An 18,329-nucleotide genomic window follows, 5' to 3' on the forward strand; every position below is an offset into this window, starting at 1 on the left:
CACCTAATGCAAGGAGCTATATTTTTATTTTTGTACATTTTCATGTAAAAATCGGAACAGCGTGCAAAGTATGTGTGACGCGTCGTTGGGAGAAGCACAGCAATTACAATGAAGCCGAGACTTGCCTGCAAATATATAAATCGCATAAAAAGAGTTTTAACAACATTTTTCGCTCAGGGACAAAAACGGATCTTGCGTGGAAATGAATAATAACGTAGTGCTTTGTTGTGACAGCTCAATAGCCAGAGAGCGAAGCGACTCGACAGCCGCCGTGCCGCGATCGGCCGGGTCACTTTACAATGGCGAAAAACTCGGCGTGAGTTTGAAGGCTTGTTACTCGCCCAGTTGAATGACATGTCATAAATGACACTGCATTTTTTTAGCTCAATTGAAGGGAATTTTAAACGAAACTTTTATGGGGTGTAGTTAAAAAAAAACATTGGAAAAAATTAATTAAATTCAAACAATAAAAGTTTGACTAAAGATTAGTTCATTGGGTAAATGAGCATTGAGAAGTCTGGAAAAATGATTTTATCACTGGTGGGTACACGTGTTCATTTTGATCAAAGGAAATCAATCAAATCATATTATGTACAGCCGTTCCATTTTTGTAAGGCTTTTTTTTTATTCTAAATTGAGAGTTGAATACGCTTTGCTCCAATGTGGAGAGTAAAGTCATAAAGTGCTACACATTACAGGACTACTTTTCAATCCCGGTCCGATACTGATATTGAATATTGACTTGGTTTTCTTCCTATGAATTCTTATGAACTGATTTTCAAAAGAAAAGAAAAAAACAAAACAGAAATGCCTTAAGGATAAGTTTCCTTGCAATTTTTAGTTTTAAACCTCAAAAAATTATTTTAAATTGTAAGGCGTACTTTTTTTTATTGCGGTATTTGCGGTTAAAAGAAAACGCCTGGTGACTTTTTAATAAAGGGTTAAATGGGGTTAAATTTGCTAATTTGTTTAAGAGACAAACGTTTATATTTTTAATGAGCAACGCAATTTTTAAATGAACTCTCGTTTTGAGAAAATATTTGGACTACATAGCTGACTGACTGTCGGTGTTACGCACAAATCAAAACATCCTGTTGAATTCATTTTGTCCTTTCAAAAACGTCAACAACAGATCCAGTTAGTTTGAATTTGATGTGAAAACATGAACTTTGGTATCAAGCAGAGTTCTCTATTTTTAATGATATTGGTTTCAATATTGGTTACAGACATGAAATTATATATGTATCCACTTGTTTAACTTTAATTCTTTAATTTTCAGGGCGATGAAGCTACTAAAAAAATAACACAGAATTCAAGAAAAGCGAATTTTAAAACAAAAAGTAAATTGCAATATTTCAATGCGAGCTTTTTTAATTGAATTTTTTTGCAGTACATTCAAATCGCAATACAATAATACGCTGTTGCGGAAATACTGCTTGTCTCTCCAATGATATTCATAAACCAAAAACGGTATATTAGTAATTTCCTATCTAATTAAAATTTAAAATAAACAAATAAGAATTAATATAAATGTAAATTTTTATATAATCTATGTTAAAAATATAATGAAGGTATTCAAATATTTGCTAAGTTAGCTTCTGGGATTTTCTGTTGCTAATTTAGCATGTGAATATCAACCCAATGTTAAGTGCCTCTATTTCCCAGCAGGCAAAAAATGTCACATCTGCAATAATTCAAGAAACAACGCGCTCATTAAAAATAGGGGCCGGAGGAATAATTAACTTGGAAACTCCTAGCAAAACTACACAAGATATTTCTCAAACTGAAATACCATCTCCAGATTCCGATAATGGATTATCAGCTTCGTCTGAAATTGTGGTTCCATCAACTGACACAACTTCAATCAACATTATTACTGAATCGCTTGATAGTATTAACGGCATTGAGTTTTATTAAGCTTTAACTAATTAAATAATTAGGTAATCCAACAGATCAGCAAACGTCCTTGGAAACTTCTGCAATAACGTCTGATATCTCAACAAGTTCAACAGCAATAGAGAAATCCGAAAATTTGACGACGAACTTTATAAAGCAGGAGACAGGAACAGAAAATCCTCCTCCAACAAGCACTGCATTTATCTTTAAAATCACTTCCAATATTTCCAACCCAGAAAGCTCATCTGTCTCAGAAACAAACAGTAAAATATTAGAAGGAGCAGCCTCTGCTAATTCACAGGCGACAACCAAGCAAACTACCTCAATTTCCACAAAAAAATCTGTTAGCACTGCTCAAATGACAAGCAGTGTAAGGTCTCTCACAAAGCCAACAGAAACTTCAACTTCTTTGAAGACAAGTACCACAAAACTTGCCTCAACCTCTGCAACAAAATCGGCCATCAGTACTCCAATGACAAGCACTGTTAAATCGTCCTCAATATCTACCACAAAACCAGTACAAACCGCAACTACTCGGGAGACAAGTACCACAAAACTTGCCTCAACCTCTACAACAAAGCAAGTCACTTCATATAAGGCAGTAACAACGTCGATCAAGCCTCCGACTACGTTGACAACAATCAAATCCTCAAGTCCAACAACTACAACCATAAAAACCACAACTAAACCATTAACTACTACCTTAAGAACCACATTCACATTTACAAACCGACCAACTTTGAGCAAAACTACTACTGTTACAACTACGACTACTTTCCAACCATTGTCAAAGGATGTAAATTTCAAATATAAATTGATAAAACTTTGGCCCCTAAATTAAATTTTCAGAGACTGTTTAACTGTGCCACTCAACCGTGTCTCAAAAATGTAATAGATCATATTTTAAATATTTAGTAACTTTTTCACGGTTTATATGTTTGTGGAATTCAACCATATTTAGCGCACCCTCCTTCTAAGAGGTGACCCCGCAAGAGGTATGAAATATTTAATGTGTTTTTAACATTTATTCAAATAAAATGGAATGATATGAATATAGTCCTTCGAGCATCTTGGTTCACTGCTTGTGGAAATTCATATATTTTTGGAACTTCCCTTGTAATTAAATGTTTCAAGGTATTATTTTGATAGAGCACATCTTATTCCATTCAGGTCACTTGGGAGGATAATATGAAAATGTGCTGCAGTGTCAACATGACGCCTATAGCAATTGAAAATGAGAGCAAAAGATCCTGTCTTGCAAAGTCGTTAGATAGTAAAAACATTTTTACAATTTTTTCCCCGTGTTTTAATTAAATTAACATCATTTTATTTGTGCAGGTGCATGGCAATTCAACAAGTTTTACTGGACATCGGGAAAAAAAGTTTTTCACACAAACAATTCCTTCGAATTCTGTCACTCCTCAGGCGATATTTTATTGGGTAAAACACCTAAATTTTGGGCTCCTGGGGAACCAGTGGTAGCGTGGGACAAGCTATGCGTACTTTCAGCCATTGATGATGGGCATAATTCCGTCACACTCTATGCCAGAAATTGTTCCGAACGTTTTCTTCTTGCCTGCCAAGTAATAATTTCCCACTTATTTTTGAAGAGTGTTTTATAAACTGACCAATTTAAAGACAACAGCTACAACAACGCCAAAGCCAGATTTAAAATACTTAAACTGCAAAAACGCCCCAGCATGCAAAAAAAATGTATGTGTAGTTAAGCAATTTTGATATATTTCCTGTTAATTTATTTTTCCCTCTGCAGGATAGCTTGTTTTCTAACTCGATTTTATCAGGTTATTAACGAAACGAAATTCCACATTAATGTTCAATAATTCAACATTAATTTCAGCTCAATCATCGTATGGTACCTGGATTTCATATTCAGGCCGATTTTATGTGTTCAGCACCAACAGTTTGAATGTACGGATAAATGATTAAAAAATTTACTCTCAATTTTTATCATCGTTTACGAAATAAGTGGGGAGATGCAATTGCGAAATGTTGTCAGATCGGAATGAAACTGCTCAGCATAGACCTCCTATTCAAGTACGATAGTTTGTCTTCAATAATTAAACGTATGGTATTTCAATATGATTATTTCAATAGTATTATGCATTTCAACGTTTTTCATGATGTTGCAGAAACGAAATCTCTTGAGGGTACTTACTGGACATCTGGTGCGAGGATCGCGGATAAGGACAGTTTTGGATGGTGTGCGAGTAACACGAGGGTGAGCAATGGTGTTTACGCCGCTGGGCAGCCCAATAATCTTGGTGATTGCTTGGCTGTCACCTTGAAAGACGGCTCTGCTCAGCTGGTCAGCCAGAACTGCACCAGGACCTCCCTGAAATTTATATGTGAGGTAAAGATTGAGATGTCAGTGCTGCTAATTTGTTACTTAAGTTTGATGATTATCCAGCCTTTTTATAACGCAAATCATTTTGAATGAACAAAAGTAGATTCAAGAGCTTTTAATAAAAAGCATTTAATTCAACAAGAAATAATTGCTTTCAAAATAATATTGCTTCAAAAATAAATTAGATTCTCTTATTTTCCAAATGGCAGTTAATGTGAATCTCTTGAAACTGATTTCACAGTGTAATATATATCGACTGTTTAAAATATATGACTGCAATTCCCATTTCCAAATTATTATTATTACAATTTTTTTAATATTATAATTTTTTGGCAAAAACTTATTGGGAAAAAATGATTTGCTCATTTGCTGTAATTTAGGTACGAGATACAACAAAGTCTACTACACCAGGGAATGCAATATTGCAGGAATGTGGAGCATTATACAACGTCACTGTTGGTAAACGCAGTTTTTAATTGTGTTATATGCGTCGTAAAAATAATGAACTTTCAATAACATCAGCACAAATTGATTCCTTGTGGTCGAGCCAAACATATGACATAAGATTAAAGGTATAATCTAAATATTAATATGTAATTTTACATGATATAAAAGGGTTAAAATATTTCCTAGTGTTTCGTGCAATGCGTTGGCCAGTTTGGAAATTTCGTAACAATAATTATGTTTTAATTGACCAACTAAATGTAGCAAAAATTGTGTACGTAGATCGTGGACGGGCTGGTTGTAACACAGCAGATGATAAACATGGCCGAAAAGCTCTCTTTAGGAGGTGATATTAGCACAGTAAATCAAAACATGGAAGTGGCCTCAAACTGTGGAAATCAAGGTTCAGAACGTTCTAAATCGCATGTGAATTTTAATCAATTTTTTAAAATTTAAAAGTGGGCATGGATGAATGTGATACAGCGTCGCTGGTATTCACTTGCGTTGCAAACGAAGCACCAGATATTTTGCAAAGAGGTTTACTTCAAGCAGAAGTTAATAGCTCCGCGGTAATTAAAATTTTATAACGTGTTCTGTATTTTTATTTTTTACTTTTATTTAATTTTAAAATATTTCCAAAACCTCGATTAGTTAAAAAAAAAAAACAGCATATGAAAGTTTGCAAAACTATGCTCAATTAATTTTTCTTATTAAATTCACTAAAAAAAATTAACTAACAACAAACTTATCAACTGTAGGAGGCTGTTGGCTTACCCCTCGCAATATCCGTTTGCAAATACAGCGTCCCTTACTCCCTAAATGCAAGTTTAAATTTCTGCATACTAATGTGAACCATTGAAATGATTAAAATGACTTACAGATAGCTTGGCGCCAAGCATTTTTAAATGAAAATCGTAAAAATTAAAATTATTGTTCTTTCTTACAAGATCAAAAAAAAATTTTTTATTACTATAGCAAATCCAGGCGGTGCACTGACAAGAGCATATTACAATAAATGTGGTGGACGGAGTTATTTGCTCATTGAGAGCAACGATACCGTTAGTAATATTTTTCATTTTTCAATAAATTAAATTTAAAAAAAAAAATTCAGACCAGCATTGGACCAGCTACAAGAGCATGCTTAGAGTATGGTTTAGAACTTGCAGGATTGGAAACTTTTGAGGAGTTAATGTGTGTTAATGGATTATTCACTGGTATTGAAATGATAATTACTTTTTGCCAAAAAACAAAATAAAACTGTTTTTTTGCAGTTCCAAACAAAGTTTACACACTCTGGACATCGGGATCATTCTGGCAAAAGCAGATCTCCCCAGTTTGGTGTGCGTCCAACGCGGCTCTTGATCCTAAATTGTACCCGTGGAACCTTGACGGAGCAAAAGTGAATCAAGCGGGAAGCGGGGGAATGTATGTCCAAGTCGTAATTAAGACAGGTCAACCATATTTGAGGAATACTGTCAATAGCAATGTGCTCGGCGGAGTATTGTGCGAGGGAGTTTTTAAATAATGAGAAAGATATTTAGATGGAAATTTCAAGCGAAAAAAAAATATTTATTATAAGTTTATTGCATAAAACCCCCTAGGCGTGCAACTGTCTAAAGACTAAACATTAGCTTTGATTAAATACTTCAATAGAAACATATTTACATATGAATCAAAATTTTATTTGGATTTTTGAAGTTGTAAAAAAGCAAACTTGAAGATAAATAAACACAAATAATGTTAATTATATGATTCCTTAATTATCCACAAAACTTCTGTACTGATGATAGATTGCAAACTTTTCAAAAAATGGTATTTGAATTTAAATTTGTATTTCCCTCCATGAATTTAAAGAGTCGTTTATGATTATTGTTTTGAAGAGAAAGCAATAATCTTGCTCCGCATGTTTAAGAAATGTATTTTATAATATTTTTTGGATTTAAATTTCAATTGCCATTTATAAGCATTTCAGTTAAAATATTAACTGGAATTTAATAAATTTTCATTTTAAAAGTTTTCACGATTTGAGTGATATAAAATTGGTATATTTTCTAAATTTTAATTTGTAATAATTATAACAATTAAAATTATGTTAAGTTTATGGGCGAGCACGCTTTTGGCCAGACAGAAGACCTTTGACCTACCATCTTTGGGCAAAAGACCTTCTGACAGTTCTGACCAAAACGTGCTGGGACAGAATGCCTTTTGTCGTAGAAGACTGTTTGTCAACAACAAGTAAAAAAAGGGTTAAAGCAATAAGAAATCCTGGAAGAGAGATTCTGCAAGATTGGGGTGAAATTTACAGTTTCATACGCTTAGTTAAAAAAATGTTTTATCTTCATTTGCCTATTGTTAATTAAAAATAAGTAGAAGAGATAGATTCATTGCCAAGCAAATCATTTGATGTCGGCAAATAATAAATGTTTTGGAGGGTTTGAAATTTCCGTAAGTAAAAAAGATATTGTGGAAAATTGAAACTTGAAAATATTGACGGTTGTAGAACGGCAAATCGTGATGCACCAAAATGCTTCGCACGGCTGAATAGCTCTTGCCATCGGAAATGACGTTGGGATACGTCAATTAAAAATGTGGTTTTTGCTTTTATTCTACACTTTTATAGTTGGGCCGAGTTAGGCCAATAAAAGTTTACTCTCTATATTATTATAAAAAAATGACGTTCGTAAAAAAAGAATCAGTTGTGCAATAACGCCAATAACAGTAATTTCATTGATATAATTGACAAATGTAATACATTTACGCAAAGGAAACGACTTTGATCTATACAATCACCACCGTTGTGTGTTGTGTGTTGAATTTTGAAATTATTTGTTTGGTAATAAATAAATTTTATCAACAAATTAAGTAATCCAACAAAAATTCTTCTTTATTGTTCATATAATGTGGATTTGAAGAGTTTGATCAGCTTGTTATTTCACACTCGGCACCCTAGATAGTTGGCTTCTAACACTCGGACTTTTCATTGATATCTCTTCACTCCTCTATACAAAATCTGTGCGAGCGAAAATGGCACAAAGGGGTGTGCAGTGCAAGGTTGCTTTGCAATAAATAAACGGCCACTCAAAGACCCTTTCTAGCCGCTTTTGTTCCTGCGGCTGGCAAAGCGCAAAACAGCAGCAGCACACTTGCACGCAGCAGTGGCAGAAAACTCGTTCTTGGCGCACGGCCAATCGCCTCCTTTCCATTATTTGCATAACAAAAAACGCTGCGTGAATTTTCAACGAGGCCTCAAAGCTTTGAATTTATTCGCAGACGTCAAATAATAATCATTCAGAATTTGAAAATCAAAACAAGAGGAGAGAATTTGACAAAATTTCATTCACTTTAAGCATTAAGTAATTTAATATTTAATTTGATAGTTTTTTATGACATTCCAGTAAGTCACACTGCGTGATTACACAATGATTTTATTTTTTTAATTTTCAATCTGATAGGTCTGGTTTAGGATTTATATCCACAAAGAATATGCGAAACGTTTGTGAGAATTTGGAATATTTTAAAACCATGTTAATTATTTAAAAAAAAAAGATTACCACTTGGCAAAATAAAATATTTTTAAAAAATTTTAAAATTAATTTTTTTTAATTAATTTTAAAATGGTCTTTTGAATAGAAGTGTCTTTTCTTTATAAAAAAAAATCGGCGCTTTCTTAAATTTCAGAACTAAATTAATTTGAAATATATTATATCCGTGATTTTAATTTTACTTCTATAAAATTACATACAAATTATATAGATCTAAAGATACTTTAATTTAGAATTTTTTCTTATTGATTAAAAATAATATTTTAAAACATGTCAATATATCTTATATCTAATCACTCGGAATCCCCTCTTATAAAAATTACATCACATTTCCAAATCCTATTTTAAATATTGAGGTACTTTATTTTCCTTCAAATCTTTTTACCACAGTTCTATCGCAGTCTTTAGATTTTAACCGGATTTTACTTTTTACGCTTCTTTTACTCATCTGCTTCCAAGTTAAACGCCTTGTAAAATTAGACTTATGCAATCCGCTATGCAAAGGTGTCGCGCAGGTAGCCTATTTCCATCTTTTTGGTTCAGAAGCGAGTCGCCAGAGAGAAGCACCGAACGACAATTCTCATCTGGACGGAACGGCCACGCCTTCTTTTACAGCGGCCTTTTGTTGACATTCGGAGGCGACTGCCGAGTTTCCCGGCCGAAAAATGGTGTCACGTCTATTTTCGTTAGTTTTCTTTCGTCGATTTTGTGGAAATTTCAAGTAATCAAGTTCCTCGTATGAATTCAGGTGGGGAGTGAGAGGTGGCCTGGCCGGAGGCGCCGTTTACTACAGCATCCAGGAGGGTCTCTGGAGCGATGCGAAAACGACCATAGCCCTTTACGAGAGGACCTGTGAAAAAACCAAGGCCCTTGTCAAGGATGTCCCCATCGAGGTATATGATTTTTTTTTAACAATTTTATGTATTTCATATTTGAACGAGAGGATTATACATATTTTAATAATTTTTATTTTACAACAATTGCATTTTGCTGAAGTTTTTTCTTTCCCTTATTATTTTGGTGGATTAATATTTATTTAATTCACAAAATAAGAACTCATATAAGTAATATATTCAATTAATTTGAGGTTCATGAGGATGGCTTATTTAAGAAAATTCCTAATTTCAATTATTTTATTTTAAACAAGTAAAATGAAAATTTTCCTTAAAATTTCAGTCATCGGTTATGTTGTATTGTTGGAAATTTTTCATTATTATGCCCATTTTACAACGAATTTATTTCAGTCCTTTGCAAAATTTTATAAGCCTAGAAACAGAGATGCTTGAAAAATAATAATTACAAATTACAATAATTACATAAAACTGCAATCATCAGAATTTAATCAGCTTGAAAATACAAGAACAAAAATTTTAAATGCCAACACTCGAGGTGAATTTCATGAAAAATTGAAAGCGGGGAAACCTCGTTGCAAGAGAAAAATAAAAAATGAAACTAGAGTCCTGCGGTCTGCTGTTAATCTGCATTTTATATTTTATTATTATTAAATAAAACTTAATTTAATTTTTAATAAATTCCTACACATCGTCATTGGGGTACCTGCAGACCCCAGGTCACCTTTTTGGGTCAGTGGTCCTCGATTTTTTTCATTTTTCTCTTAGTTTGAATTTAAAAAAACCTTCCATTTATTTACAATTAGACTGGAAAAATAATGCAATTTCAAACAATGCTTCTTATGTATAAAATATTTTCCTGATAGTAATTCCTAAATTTTACTTTCCAGATCCCAAAAATTGATGTTCCAAAGCCTACTGAAATCGGCGCTTTCTGTCGCGTCAACTGGAATAAGGCCGTGTACGCTGCCTTTGACGGAATTGTAGCTGCCCCTAAGAAAATCCGCCAGTGGACTTCGAGTGGCTACGACAGTTTGGTAAAATTGATCAACGAACCACCAAAGCCAGTTCAAGAGTGAGCAAATCGTTAGTGGTTGTAACTGTATAATATGTTTGAATCAACTGTTGTTATTGCATTTAAAATACTGCAATAATAAAAGAGTTATGATTTAAGATAGAAACAGATTGATTCCTTAAATTAAAGAAAACCTTTCATTGTATATCTTTTCTATTATAAGTCTAGACAGGTAAAAATGTGTTTTGATAATTTTTATACTCAATTAGCCATTCCACCTACTTTTACTGTTCTAACTGGTTGTAATGATAGGCAGACCAATAACAAGATGAAAAAAAAAATTGGAGCAAATTATAACAGATGATTACATTATTTATTGAGTTTCTGTTATACAAGCAATAATTTTGCAATACAAATAATATCTTAAGTACAAATGAACTTTTTCTTTAAGGCACCGACCAAAAAATTAAAGAACAGATTCCGGCCATACTGCAGGTTTGAGACAAGCTAACTGTGATGTTTTCATCTGTGACAAATTGGCTTACAAAGACTTGGAACGAATAGCTATCTTCGGGCAGGTTGTAATAATGAACAAAGATTTTGTATTTCACATCCTTTACAAGGGCATGGGGTTTGACCAAGCAGCAATACAAGTTAGGGTCAAAATCTTTTTTTGTGGTTCCTTCACAGATTTTTCCACTTTCACTACATAATTCAAACGATGCGTCCGGCTTGAAATGATAATTAGAATCGTGAAAGTCCAAAAAACGAAATCCCACAAAAAATACATCTGCGCTTACACTGAATTCTAAGTAGCATGGTGCATCATAATCATTTTCTAAAGATGTGGGCAAGGGCACCCAAGTTGCCATATCAAGAGAAAATCTCCAGTCTCTGTTGTGGCTGAATTTTTCTGGCAAGAGAGTATCATTTTTGGTAGATAAGCTCATAAAAATTTGCATGCTTTCTTTGGCAGTTAGAATTTCTAGACTGCTGCATTTCAAACAAAAACTGGTAAATTTCTCTTGATCCATTGTTAAGAAGCGAATCCACTTCAGGGGCTCATCAATGGCCTTCCTCACCTCCTCACCAGACAAAGGCCCACCTTGGGTTTTTACTCGAGACATTCCCCACAGAACGAGGGCTTCAAGTAAACTGCATTCATTGGAAATGGAAAGGGTGTTTGAACCCAACACATCCATCACTGTTTCCAACGACACATTTTCCCAGTAAGGACTTTTGATTACATAAGGAGTCTTCATTTTGATGACCTTTTATGGAACAAAAATAGAAATTAATAGAATTCGCAATAACAATTATTCCTTAATATAAAGTACCTTCATGCACCTCTTCAGGCCTTCTTCATTTCTGAGCAGCTTAAAAACATCGTAGACGAAGGCAACATTTTCAGGCAAGGGCTCTCTCAGAAAAAGGTCAGTGGCTTCTAAGAGGCTTTGGATTTGCCATTTGTGGGCAAATTGGTACAGCCGAGCAGCAGTTATCTCATCTCCAAAGTCAGCTTTCCGGCCATAGACAAATCTATTAACCAAATTAATTATTTTACAAATTTAAAAAATATATATTTTTTGTCGGTTTACCTCATGGCAGCATTGAAAATTTCTGGCAATGCGTCCTCAATTAAAATTGCATCGTCCGGTCCTAACTGAGCCTCTTTGAACTGACTGTTGAACATGGTATAGAATATGCCACTGGCTGCTGAGAGAATCAACTTATGGCACTTGAAAGGCTAGAATGTGAAGAAGCAAATAATTAGAATCAAAAATCAAATCAAATATTTTGAAAGCTCCGTACCTGAGAGCCTTGCAATGCACCGACTCTTATTGTACAATCATACATCCACGAAGACTCGTAAAAATGTAGACAGTTAGAGAAAAAGTCTGCTGTGTGCTCCCTTCTATCATTTTTTATTTGACTTTGACTAGTCTGGCTGGTTGAAGAGTTGGATTCCTGTCAAAAGAAATTCATTATATAATTATAATTATAGAGCATGACACTATTTGAATAAAAGTTAATATGTTAAAAAAATTATCATTGCGTACATTTAATTAATATGATTGATTATTTATAATTCAATTTTATAACATAATTAACTTAAAATTTGTGAATTTGACACCTTGTTTGATACATATTTGATTATTTATATTTGTCAAAGTAAATATAACGTGGATGACTGAGGAAACCAGTGTGTGGGAAACAAATTGAAATGTCCAAAATCAACTTATGATTAGAAATCCTAATAATTCTTTTCAAAACAGCGCGTTCAAAATTAATTAATATATTTAAAAAAAAAATACAATACAATACCTTTATAATCGGTTCCATCTCTATGAAGTATTTCAGTACGGTATAAATCAACGGGAAATTTCTTTTTTCCTCTGTGTCTCACAATTTTCAAATAACCACGAAATAATTTATAGTCTAATTATAAATCGCGATAAATCAAATGAGACGATCAGGATGTTGATGCTGCGGAGAGGAAACTAGGAAAAAATCTGATGTTTTATGATGTGGATTAGATGCTGATGCTCCGCAGTGCACGTGTGGAATGAAACTTTTGAGTTGGACAAAGGCACAAGTCGCCTCTTTTCCCCACTCGCATGAACCAATTCATCAAAGCAAGTCTCAAATATTTTTTCTTTTGCATTATTCAGCTTATCTATGTAATACTTTAACATATTTTGTTGTCAGCACACATACCAGATGCCTGACATTGTTCAAAAGTTAAACGCGAGGCACGCCAAACCTCTGGCTCGCTAAAAATTTTGGGAGTGGAATTCCACACTGAGTCCAAAATTTAGATTATTTCACCTGCTCAAAGACAGCAAGTTCATTATAGAAGAATTATTTCACCCCTCACCGCTCACTTGTGTGTTTCATAAAATAAAAAATAATAGTGGAAGAATTATGACAATCTCTGACCGCTTGACCTTTATCGACTCTAAAATTGTGATATCTTTCATTTAAAAAAAGCGTTTATTAATAATCTTTGTTAATTTTAAGATACAGCAGATTTAATTAATATTATTTATATTTAAAATTTACTATCAAATAATATATTTACAAATGATTACTGATATCAAGAAAAATATTTTTTCTTTAGATTTATTTAATCTCCATATAAATAATTTGATATTTAATGACAACCAAATCTAAATTTTAATATTACCAGAATATTATATTTTCCCTAAATAATATTAAAAAAAGAACAATTAGGTAACGCTAAAAAAAATGATAATTATTTATATGTGCCTGTTCAAACGATCAGTTCTCCAAGAGCTGGAGACCTCTGTGAAAATCTGCGCAACTGCAAGGATGGCGCGGAATAAGAGCGGGCGCCTGTTCGAGCGCCGAGGCGCTCAGTTCGCCCTGCATCACGGACTGGAAGAGAAATCGGCAAATTTCCACGCTTCCTCTTACGTGAAGGGTTGAAGACCAACACGATGGCGAACAAGATGAGCGTCAGCACCATCGAGGGAGAAGCGGTGAGTAAACATAATTTTTTCAAATTTTTTGATCTGTGTTACAAGTAATATTATAATTTTAAATTCTGCGGTAAAAATTTAAATTTCATTATAGTTTATGACAATGAAATAAGACTGATTGTTTGTTAAAAAACCATCAAAAAATTAATTTTTTGCCCTCCCGTTAATTTTAAGAGTAAAATTTGGGTAGGAATTTTCGGGAATTTTGAAGAAAAAAAAAATGTTTATGTAAGCTTCAATTTGAAGGAAACCTAGTAAGCAGTGCTCAAATTTTCCCCAAAAATTCATAATGATTAAATCTTATATTAGCAAGCACTTCATAATCTAATAATATTGCATATGTTTATTTTAATGAATGAACTTAAGAAGAAGAAGAGGAAGGAGTAAAAAATTTGCCACGTTCCTCTTTTGCATAAAATATAGTCTAGTCCTCCTGATAATTAATTCCAAGCTTCAACCTGTTAGTCAAATCCATGCTTGGATGTGTGCCCGGGCACAAAAGGGGTAGCTCTTGAACTAATTAATAATGCAGGCGAGCATAATTAGTGGAGCCGAGAGCAGATGGACGGTAATGCGCGCGTAAATCTGCCGCTGAATCTCATCACTGACGAACAAGAACGCTCGAATAATAAATTTAAAAAGCACTCGGGCCTTCCTCCAGGAGCGCCGGGTGGATTTGCTTCTATACATTCCACGTAGTTGATGAACCAAGCGACTTCTTTCCGGGATCATAAAGTAAAAAAAAAAAAATACAGCAGACTCGTGGAGGAATTTTCAATTTAAACAGGTATACGCCTACGTAGAGTTTTTGGAGTGAGAAAATTATGAGTCATAAATCTGCCACTAGGAGTTAAAATTAACTACATCAGGTGAACTAAATAGAATTTTTTTTTCATCTTGACAAAAAGCTAAATTTGCATTGAAATAATATATATTCCCCATGGCCCCAAAATTAATATTTAATTATTGTAAAAAAGTTTATTTTTTCTAAAGCAATAAAATAATATGTAAGTAAGCGTCGTACAAGATCACTAGAAATGTTTTTTTTTTAAATATATTAATTAATAATATATTGTAATAAATATTGGAATTGGAATATTTAAGATTTGCATGAACTAAAAAAAAATGGATCTATTTACAGTGGGATGTTCATATTTTTATGAAACGGAAAATAATCATAACATGTTAAGAGTTGAAGTAAAATGAATATATTAGGTTGCTAGTAAATACATTTTTTAATTATACTTTATGCAAATTTTTGATGAAACTGTTATTCTTCTTTAAATTTTGGACTGACTGGTAAAATAAATGAAATGAGTGCCAATTTTAATGTGCGCAATGCTAATTTATAATATAAAAAAGGATTTATTGAAATTTAATATGAAATTTAACCAGCTCACAATTAAAAAAATCAATATGATTAAATTCTAATTCCAAGAATATAATATCTTTATTGGCTTCAAAATACAACAAAAAGCTTTATAAAGTGCCCAAAATATATTATTAGGGCGGAATATACAAAATAGGAGTAGTGAAAATAAATTTAAAATTCTTTGAACAGCTTATTTTATTGCAAAAATGCATGGTACTTCATACCATGAATTTGACTTTTATTCAAAAAACGACGAGACTTTGTGCTTTGTTTTAAAAAAGATCAATAGAAATGTCGTTTTTTGTGACTGGCACTTTAACATTTGGGGCAAATCCAAGTGGAGAGAAATGCGAATTTTGGTATGGCCAGCGAGAGGGAGAGATTTAATTCAATCGCGCACAGAAACAATCCCCTGGCAAAGAGAATGCGATAGCGGCCAACTTGCAAAAACAATACCCGAATTCCAACGCATGGATGGGACATTCAGAGGCGGCAAGTAATGCGTATGGACCATTGTGCAAACTGCCCAGTTGTTTGTACCCAGAGTGCGCGCATTGTTCACTTTTTGCCATTTACTTTTATCCCGGATGTTTTTACGTCAATCTGAAAATACAGATTTTTCCTTTTTCCAGCGCGCATATTGTATTATTTTGCAACCGCAAATAACATTTTTCTGCCCACGATGAAACCCACACATTTGGCGCACTGTGCTATTTCGAACATATATTTTTCTAAAATGTTAACGTATACTTTGCGCTAATTTTAGAATCAGCCATTTTTTCTTTTTGCCTAATCTCCTCGGGAAATACGCAAGAAGGAAAATGTTGGAAAACTTTGCAGACGCGTTAAAACGAATTGGAAAAGTTGCCCACGCAGATAAATGAGGCACTATTTATGGAGGAAATGACGCCGTTTAAACATTAAATCGGGTCGTAAATTTAGAGCACGCCGTGATTATCACGATGTGCCTCGGCTCGGTTGGAAATGCGTTTATTCACGCGCATATAAATTAGCTTTCCCACGCATTTTTAAATGCCGCATTGAGAGAGATTATTTAAAATATAGACCATGCTTCCTCATAATTTGTCAATTTTTTGGGATAAGCAAACAAATATTTTATGCAGTGAGACACAATTTTAGAAATATGAAATAAGCGTCGTGGGATAAAACGCAATTGAAAGTTATTTCGGGATGTGGTCATTTAAAACGGCGAGTAACTGCCAAAAAATTTGAATATATCGCGTTTTTTTTAAATGTTTAAATTAACAATTATTCGCTTTATTTCTGCGCAACCAAAGCTTATTTGACTACTTATTTGTCAATTTTTTTATTATCATAAATTGCGAATATATAATTGATGCATTAAAAACAAAATGATTATGAATCACTTTGTATTCTTTGAATTTATAATAAATCATGTACAGATTGCGCTTTGATATGGCAATAAACTCAATTTGTCACTAAAATATATGAAAGTCTCAATAAGTCAATAAACTATATTTAATATTATCTTCATAATTTAAAAAAAAAATGAAACAAATGATATTGACTGACCATTTAAATTAATTTCACTATAAAAAGAATTATCCAATTAGTTTGGCCTAAAAAGAAGACAGTTTGCCCATCCCTAATAAAAAAGACATTTTACTTATAAAAACTTAATATGTATTAATATGGAACTAGCAGATGAAAAAAATAAGAGGACTTTTTATTGGTAATCAAAAACCACTTTGGAATTAATTTAAAAGCTTAAGAATAAAGTTTTATATTCCCGGTGAGGATTATTACTTTTTTTCTTTCTGCTGATGACGCCAGTCGACAGAATAGATATAAAACTTTTCATATTTTTGTGTCGTTATATCGTTACCGAGCTCTGTGTCTCTCTAGAGGCGCTGATAGTTCGGCAACCGGCTTGATGTGGACACATGTGAGTCGAGCGGGTTGCATAACGATGCCTGGAGCGGAGAAATTTTGCCATGCTCTTATTTCCCCTTATTTTTGAATGCTTTTTGATAACCTCATAAAAATGGAGAATTTTCCCTGCGGACGAGGAAATTCCGATGCGACGAAAGACGAGACTGTGTTTTTAGAGTAAAATAGACGAGAAACCTCCGTAGAGCTTCTCTCATGACAAAAACGGGGTTGCAATTTTATTCCAATACTTCGAGCCGCGCAAAAACATAATATTTATTTGTTATTGGATATGGATCGAAATGGAGCTCCATTATTGGCGGGGTATTGGGAAATGCAATATGGCGGCAACATAGGATTTCTTCCTATACTAATTTTTTTGAGTTTTTTGTCATTATAATTTTTGTAAAATAAAATGATCTTGAAGTCTGCAAGCATGGTAAAAATCAAAGAAAGTTGCAATGTGTCATCGTAAAAAAAAATTGCTCTTTTTTTGTAATTTATGGAAGTTCATTTCGTTGATATACCTTGTTCTTAAATTGATATAAAAATATGTTAAGATTTAAACTTTATGTGCTTTTAAAAAGAAAATTTAAAAACATATTAAAAAATTGAACACATATTTAACAGTTTATCAGATATTTCTCACCAATATTGAGCAAAAATACAGGAAAAAATTATGAAACAGAAACAAAAATTATTTAATTTTTGTGCTATATGTTAATTATTTCAAATATTTATGTTGTTTAATTAATATGTGAAAAATGACTGCCAACATGCTCCTATAACTTTAATAATTTTAATTTATCAAAAATTTATCTTTGTGAGAGAAATATTAGAAAAGCAAACAAACAAAAAAATCTAATTTTTCATATATAATTTACAATTATTGAAGCTACACTAGTTTCATTAAGAAATTTATTTTATTTTATATTTAATGAATATTTTAGTTTTGGTTTTATTCTTGAAAAGACATAGTTGATTTGTGTCTTTTTGCTTCATTCATATCAATTAAAATAAACTTGGAAAAAAAACATAAAAAGCTGCATCGTTAAAGACTTGGGTCATTTTACTATAAACTATGCTTTCAACCTAAATATTTCTGCACTTTTGTCCTCTTTCCGAAGCGATGAGACATTCTTTACGGGGGCTTAAGAATTTAATAACCAAGCCACTAGCGATAGTTGTCCTAGCTTCCTTTCGCAATAACCATGCTTGTGTTTTGGGAAGTGAATCCCCCGTTTAAGTGACCTCTCCGAGGCACACAGCCGCGCACCTCTCGAGACCATTTCTTGGGCGGGAAAGCAAATCTGCCGGTCGCTCGCTCATGATAATATAAATGGAAATCTACGACTGTTTGCTCTGCTCGCCGGGCGAGACGATTTCTTTTCTTCGGCTGATATTGCTTCCACCGGTGCTTTCATCAAGAC

At 33.2% G+C, this 18,329-nt stretch overlaps 3 protein-coding genes and 1 long non-coding RNA gene across 4 annotated transcripts in view; 3 read left to right on the top strand and 1 right to left on the bottom strand.

The window, feature by feature from the left end:
* The first annotated feature begins 5,680 nt into the window (after positions 1 to 5,680).
* On the top strand, positions 5,681 to 6,306 carry LOC132203592 (uncharacterized). Its single transcript, XR_009442450.1, has 3 exons — positions 5,681 to 5,763; positions 5,817 to 5,919; positions 5,977 to 6,306. It is a non-coding gene; the product is annotated as an uncharacterized LOC132203592 (long non-coding RNA).
* A 2,525-nt stretch (positions 6,307 to 8,831) lies between these two features.
* On the top strand, positions 8,832 to 10,283 carry LOC132203079 (MICOS complex subunit MIC13 homolog QIL1-like). Its single transcript, XM_059630539.1, has 3 exons — positions 8,832 to 8,932; positions 8,996 to 9,140; positions 9,989 to 10,283. Exons 1-3 carry the CDS (start codon positions 8,913 to 8,915, stop codon positions 10,175 to 10,177), a joined length of 354 nt encoding a protein of 117 aa, XP_059486522.1. The 5' UTR covers positions 8,832 to 8,912; the 3' UTR covers positions 10,178 to 10,283.
* Positions 10,284 to 10,453: 170 nt separating this feature from the next.
* On the bottom strand, positions 10,454 to 12,728 carry LOC132203078 (kelch-like protein 41). The gene is made up of 5 exons (XM_059630538.1): positions 12,439 to 12,728; positions 11,926 to 12,081; positions 11,712 to 11,860; positions 11,451 to 11,652; positions 10,454 to 11,384 (listed from the first exon to the last, which is right to left on the bottom strand). The coding sequence occupies exons 1-5, from the start codon at positions 12,454 to 12,456 to the stop codon at positions 10,560 to 10,562; spliced, it is 1,350 nt and encodes a 449-aa protein (XP_059486521.1). The 5' UTR covers positions 12,457 to 12,728; the 3' UTR covers positions 10,454 to 10,559.
* Positions 12,729 to 13,483: 755 nt separating this feature from the next.
* LOC132203406 (uncharacterized) overlaps positions 13,484 to 18,329 on the top strand; it is a 36,656-nt gene continuing 31,810 nt past the window's right edge. Inside the window, exon 1 of the mRNA XM_059631186.1 lies at positions 13,484 to 13,616. Coding sequence (XP_059487169.1) covers positions 13,575 to 13,616 — 42 coding nt within the window. The 5' untranslated portion in view covers positions 13,484 to 13,574. The remainder of the gene's footprint in view (positions 13,617 to 18,329) is intronic.

The sequence above is a fragment of the Neocloeon triangulifer genome, unplaced genomic scaffold (assembly GCF_031216515.1).
Source record: "Neocloeon triangulifer isolate White Clay Creek 2 clone unplaced genomic scaffold, ASM3121651v1 ptg000017l, whole genome shotgun sequence".
Classification (NCBI taxonomy): Eukaryota; Metazoa; Arthropoda; class Insecta; order Ephemeroptera; family Baetidae; genus Neocloeon; species Neocloeon triangulifer.

Bases quoted from the DNA above. Each gene is read 5' to 3' on its own strand.
- LOC132203079 (XM_059630539.1), top strand. From the start codon at position 8,913: ATGGTGTCACGTCTATTTTC. The intron at 8,933-8,995 runs GTTAGTTTTCTT...GTATGAATTCAG, and splicing joins ATGGTGTCACGTCTATTTTC to GTGGGGAGTGAGAGGTGGCC. The intron at 9,141-9,988 runs GTATATGATTTT...TTTACTTTCCAG, and splicing joins TCAAGGATGTCCCCATCGAG to ATCCCAAAAATTGATGTTCC.
- LOC132203078 (XM_059630538.1), bottom strand. The intron at 11,653-11,711 runs GTAAACCGACAA...TTTGGTTAATAG, and splicing joins ATTTTCAATGCTGCCATGAG to ATTTGTCTATGGCCGGAAAG. The intron at 11,385-11,450 runs GTACTTTATATT...GTTCCATAAAAG, and splicing joins GCCTGAAGAGGTGCATGAAG to GTCATCAAAATGAAGACTCC.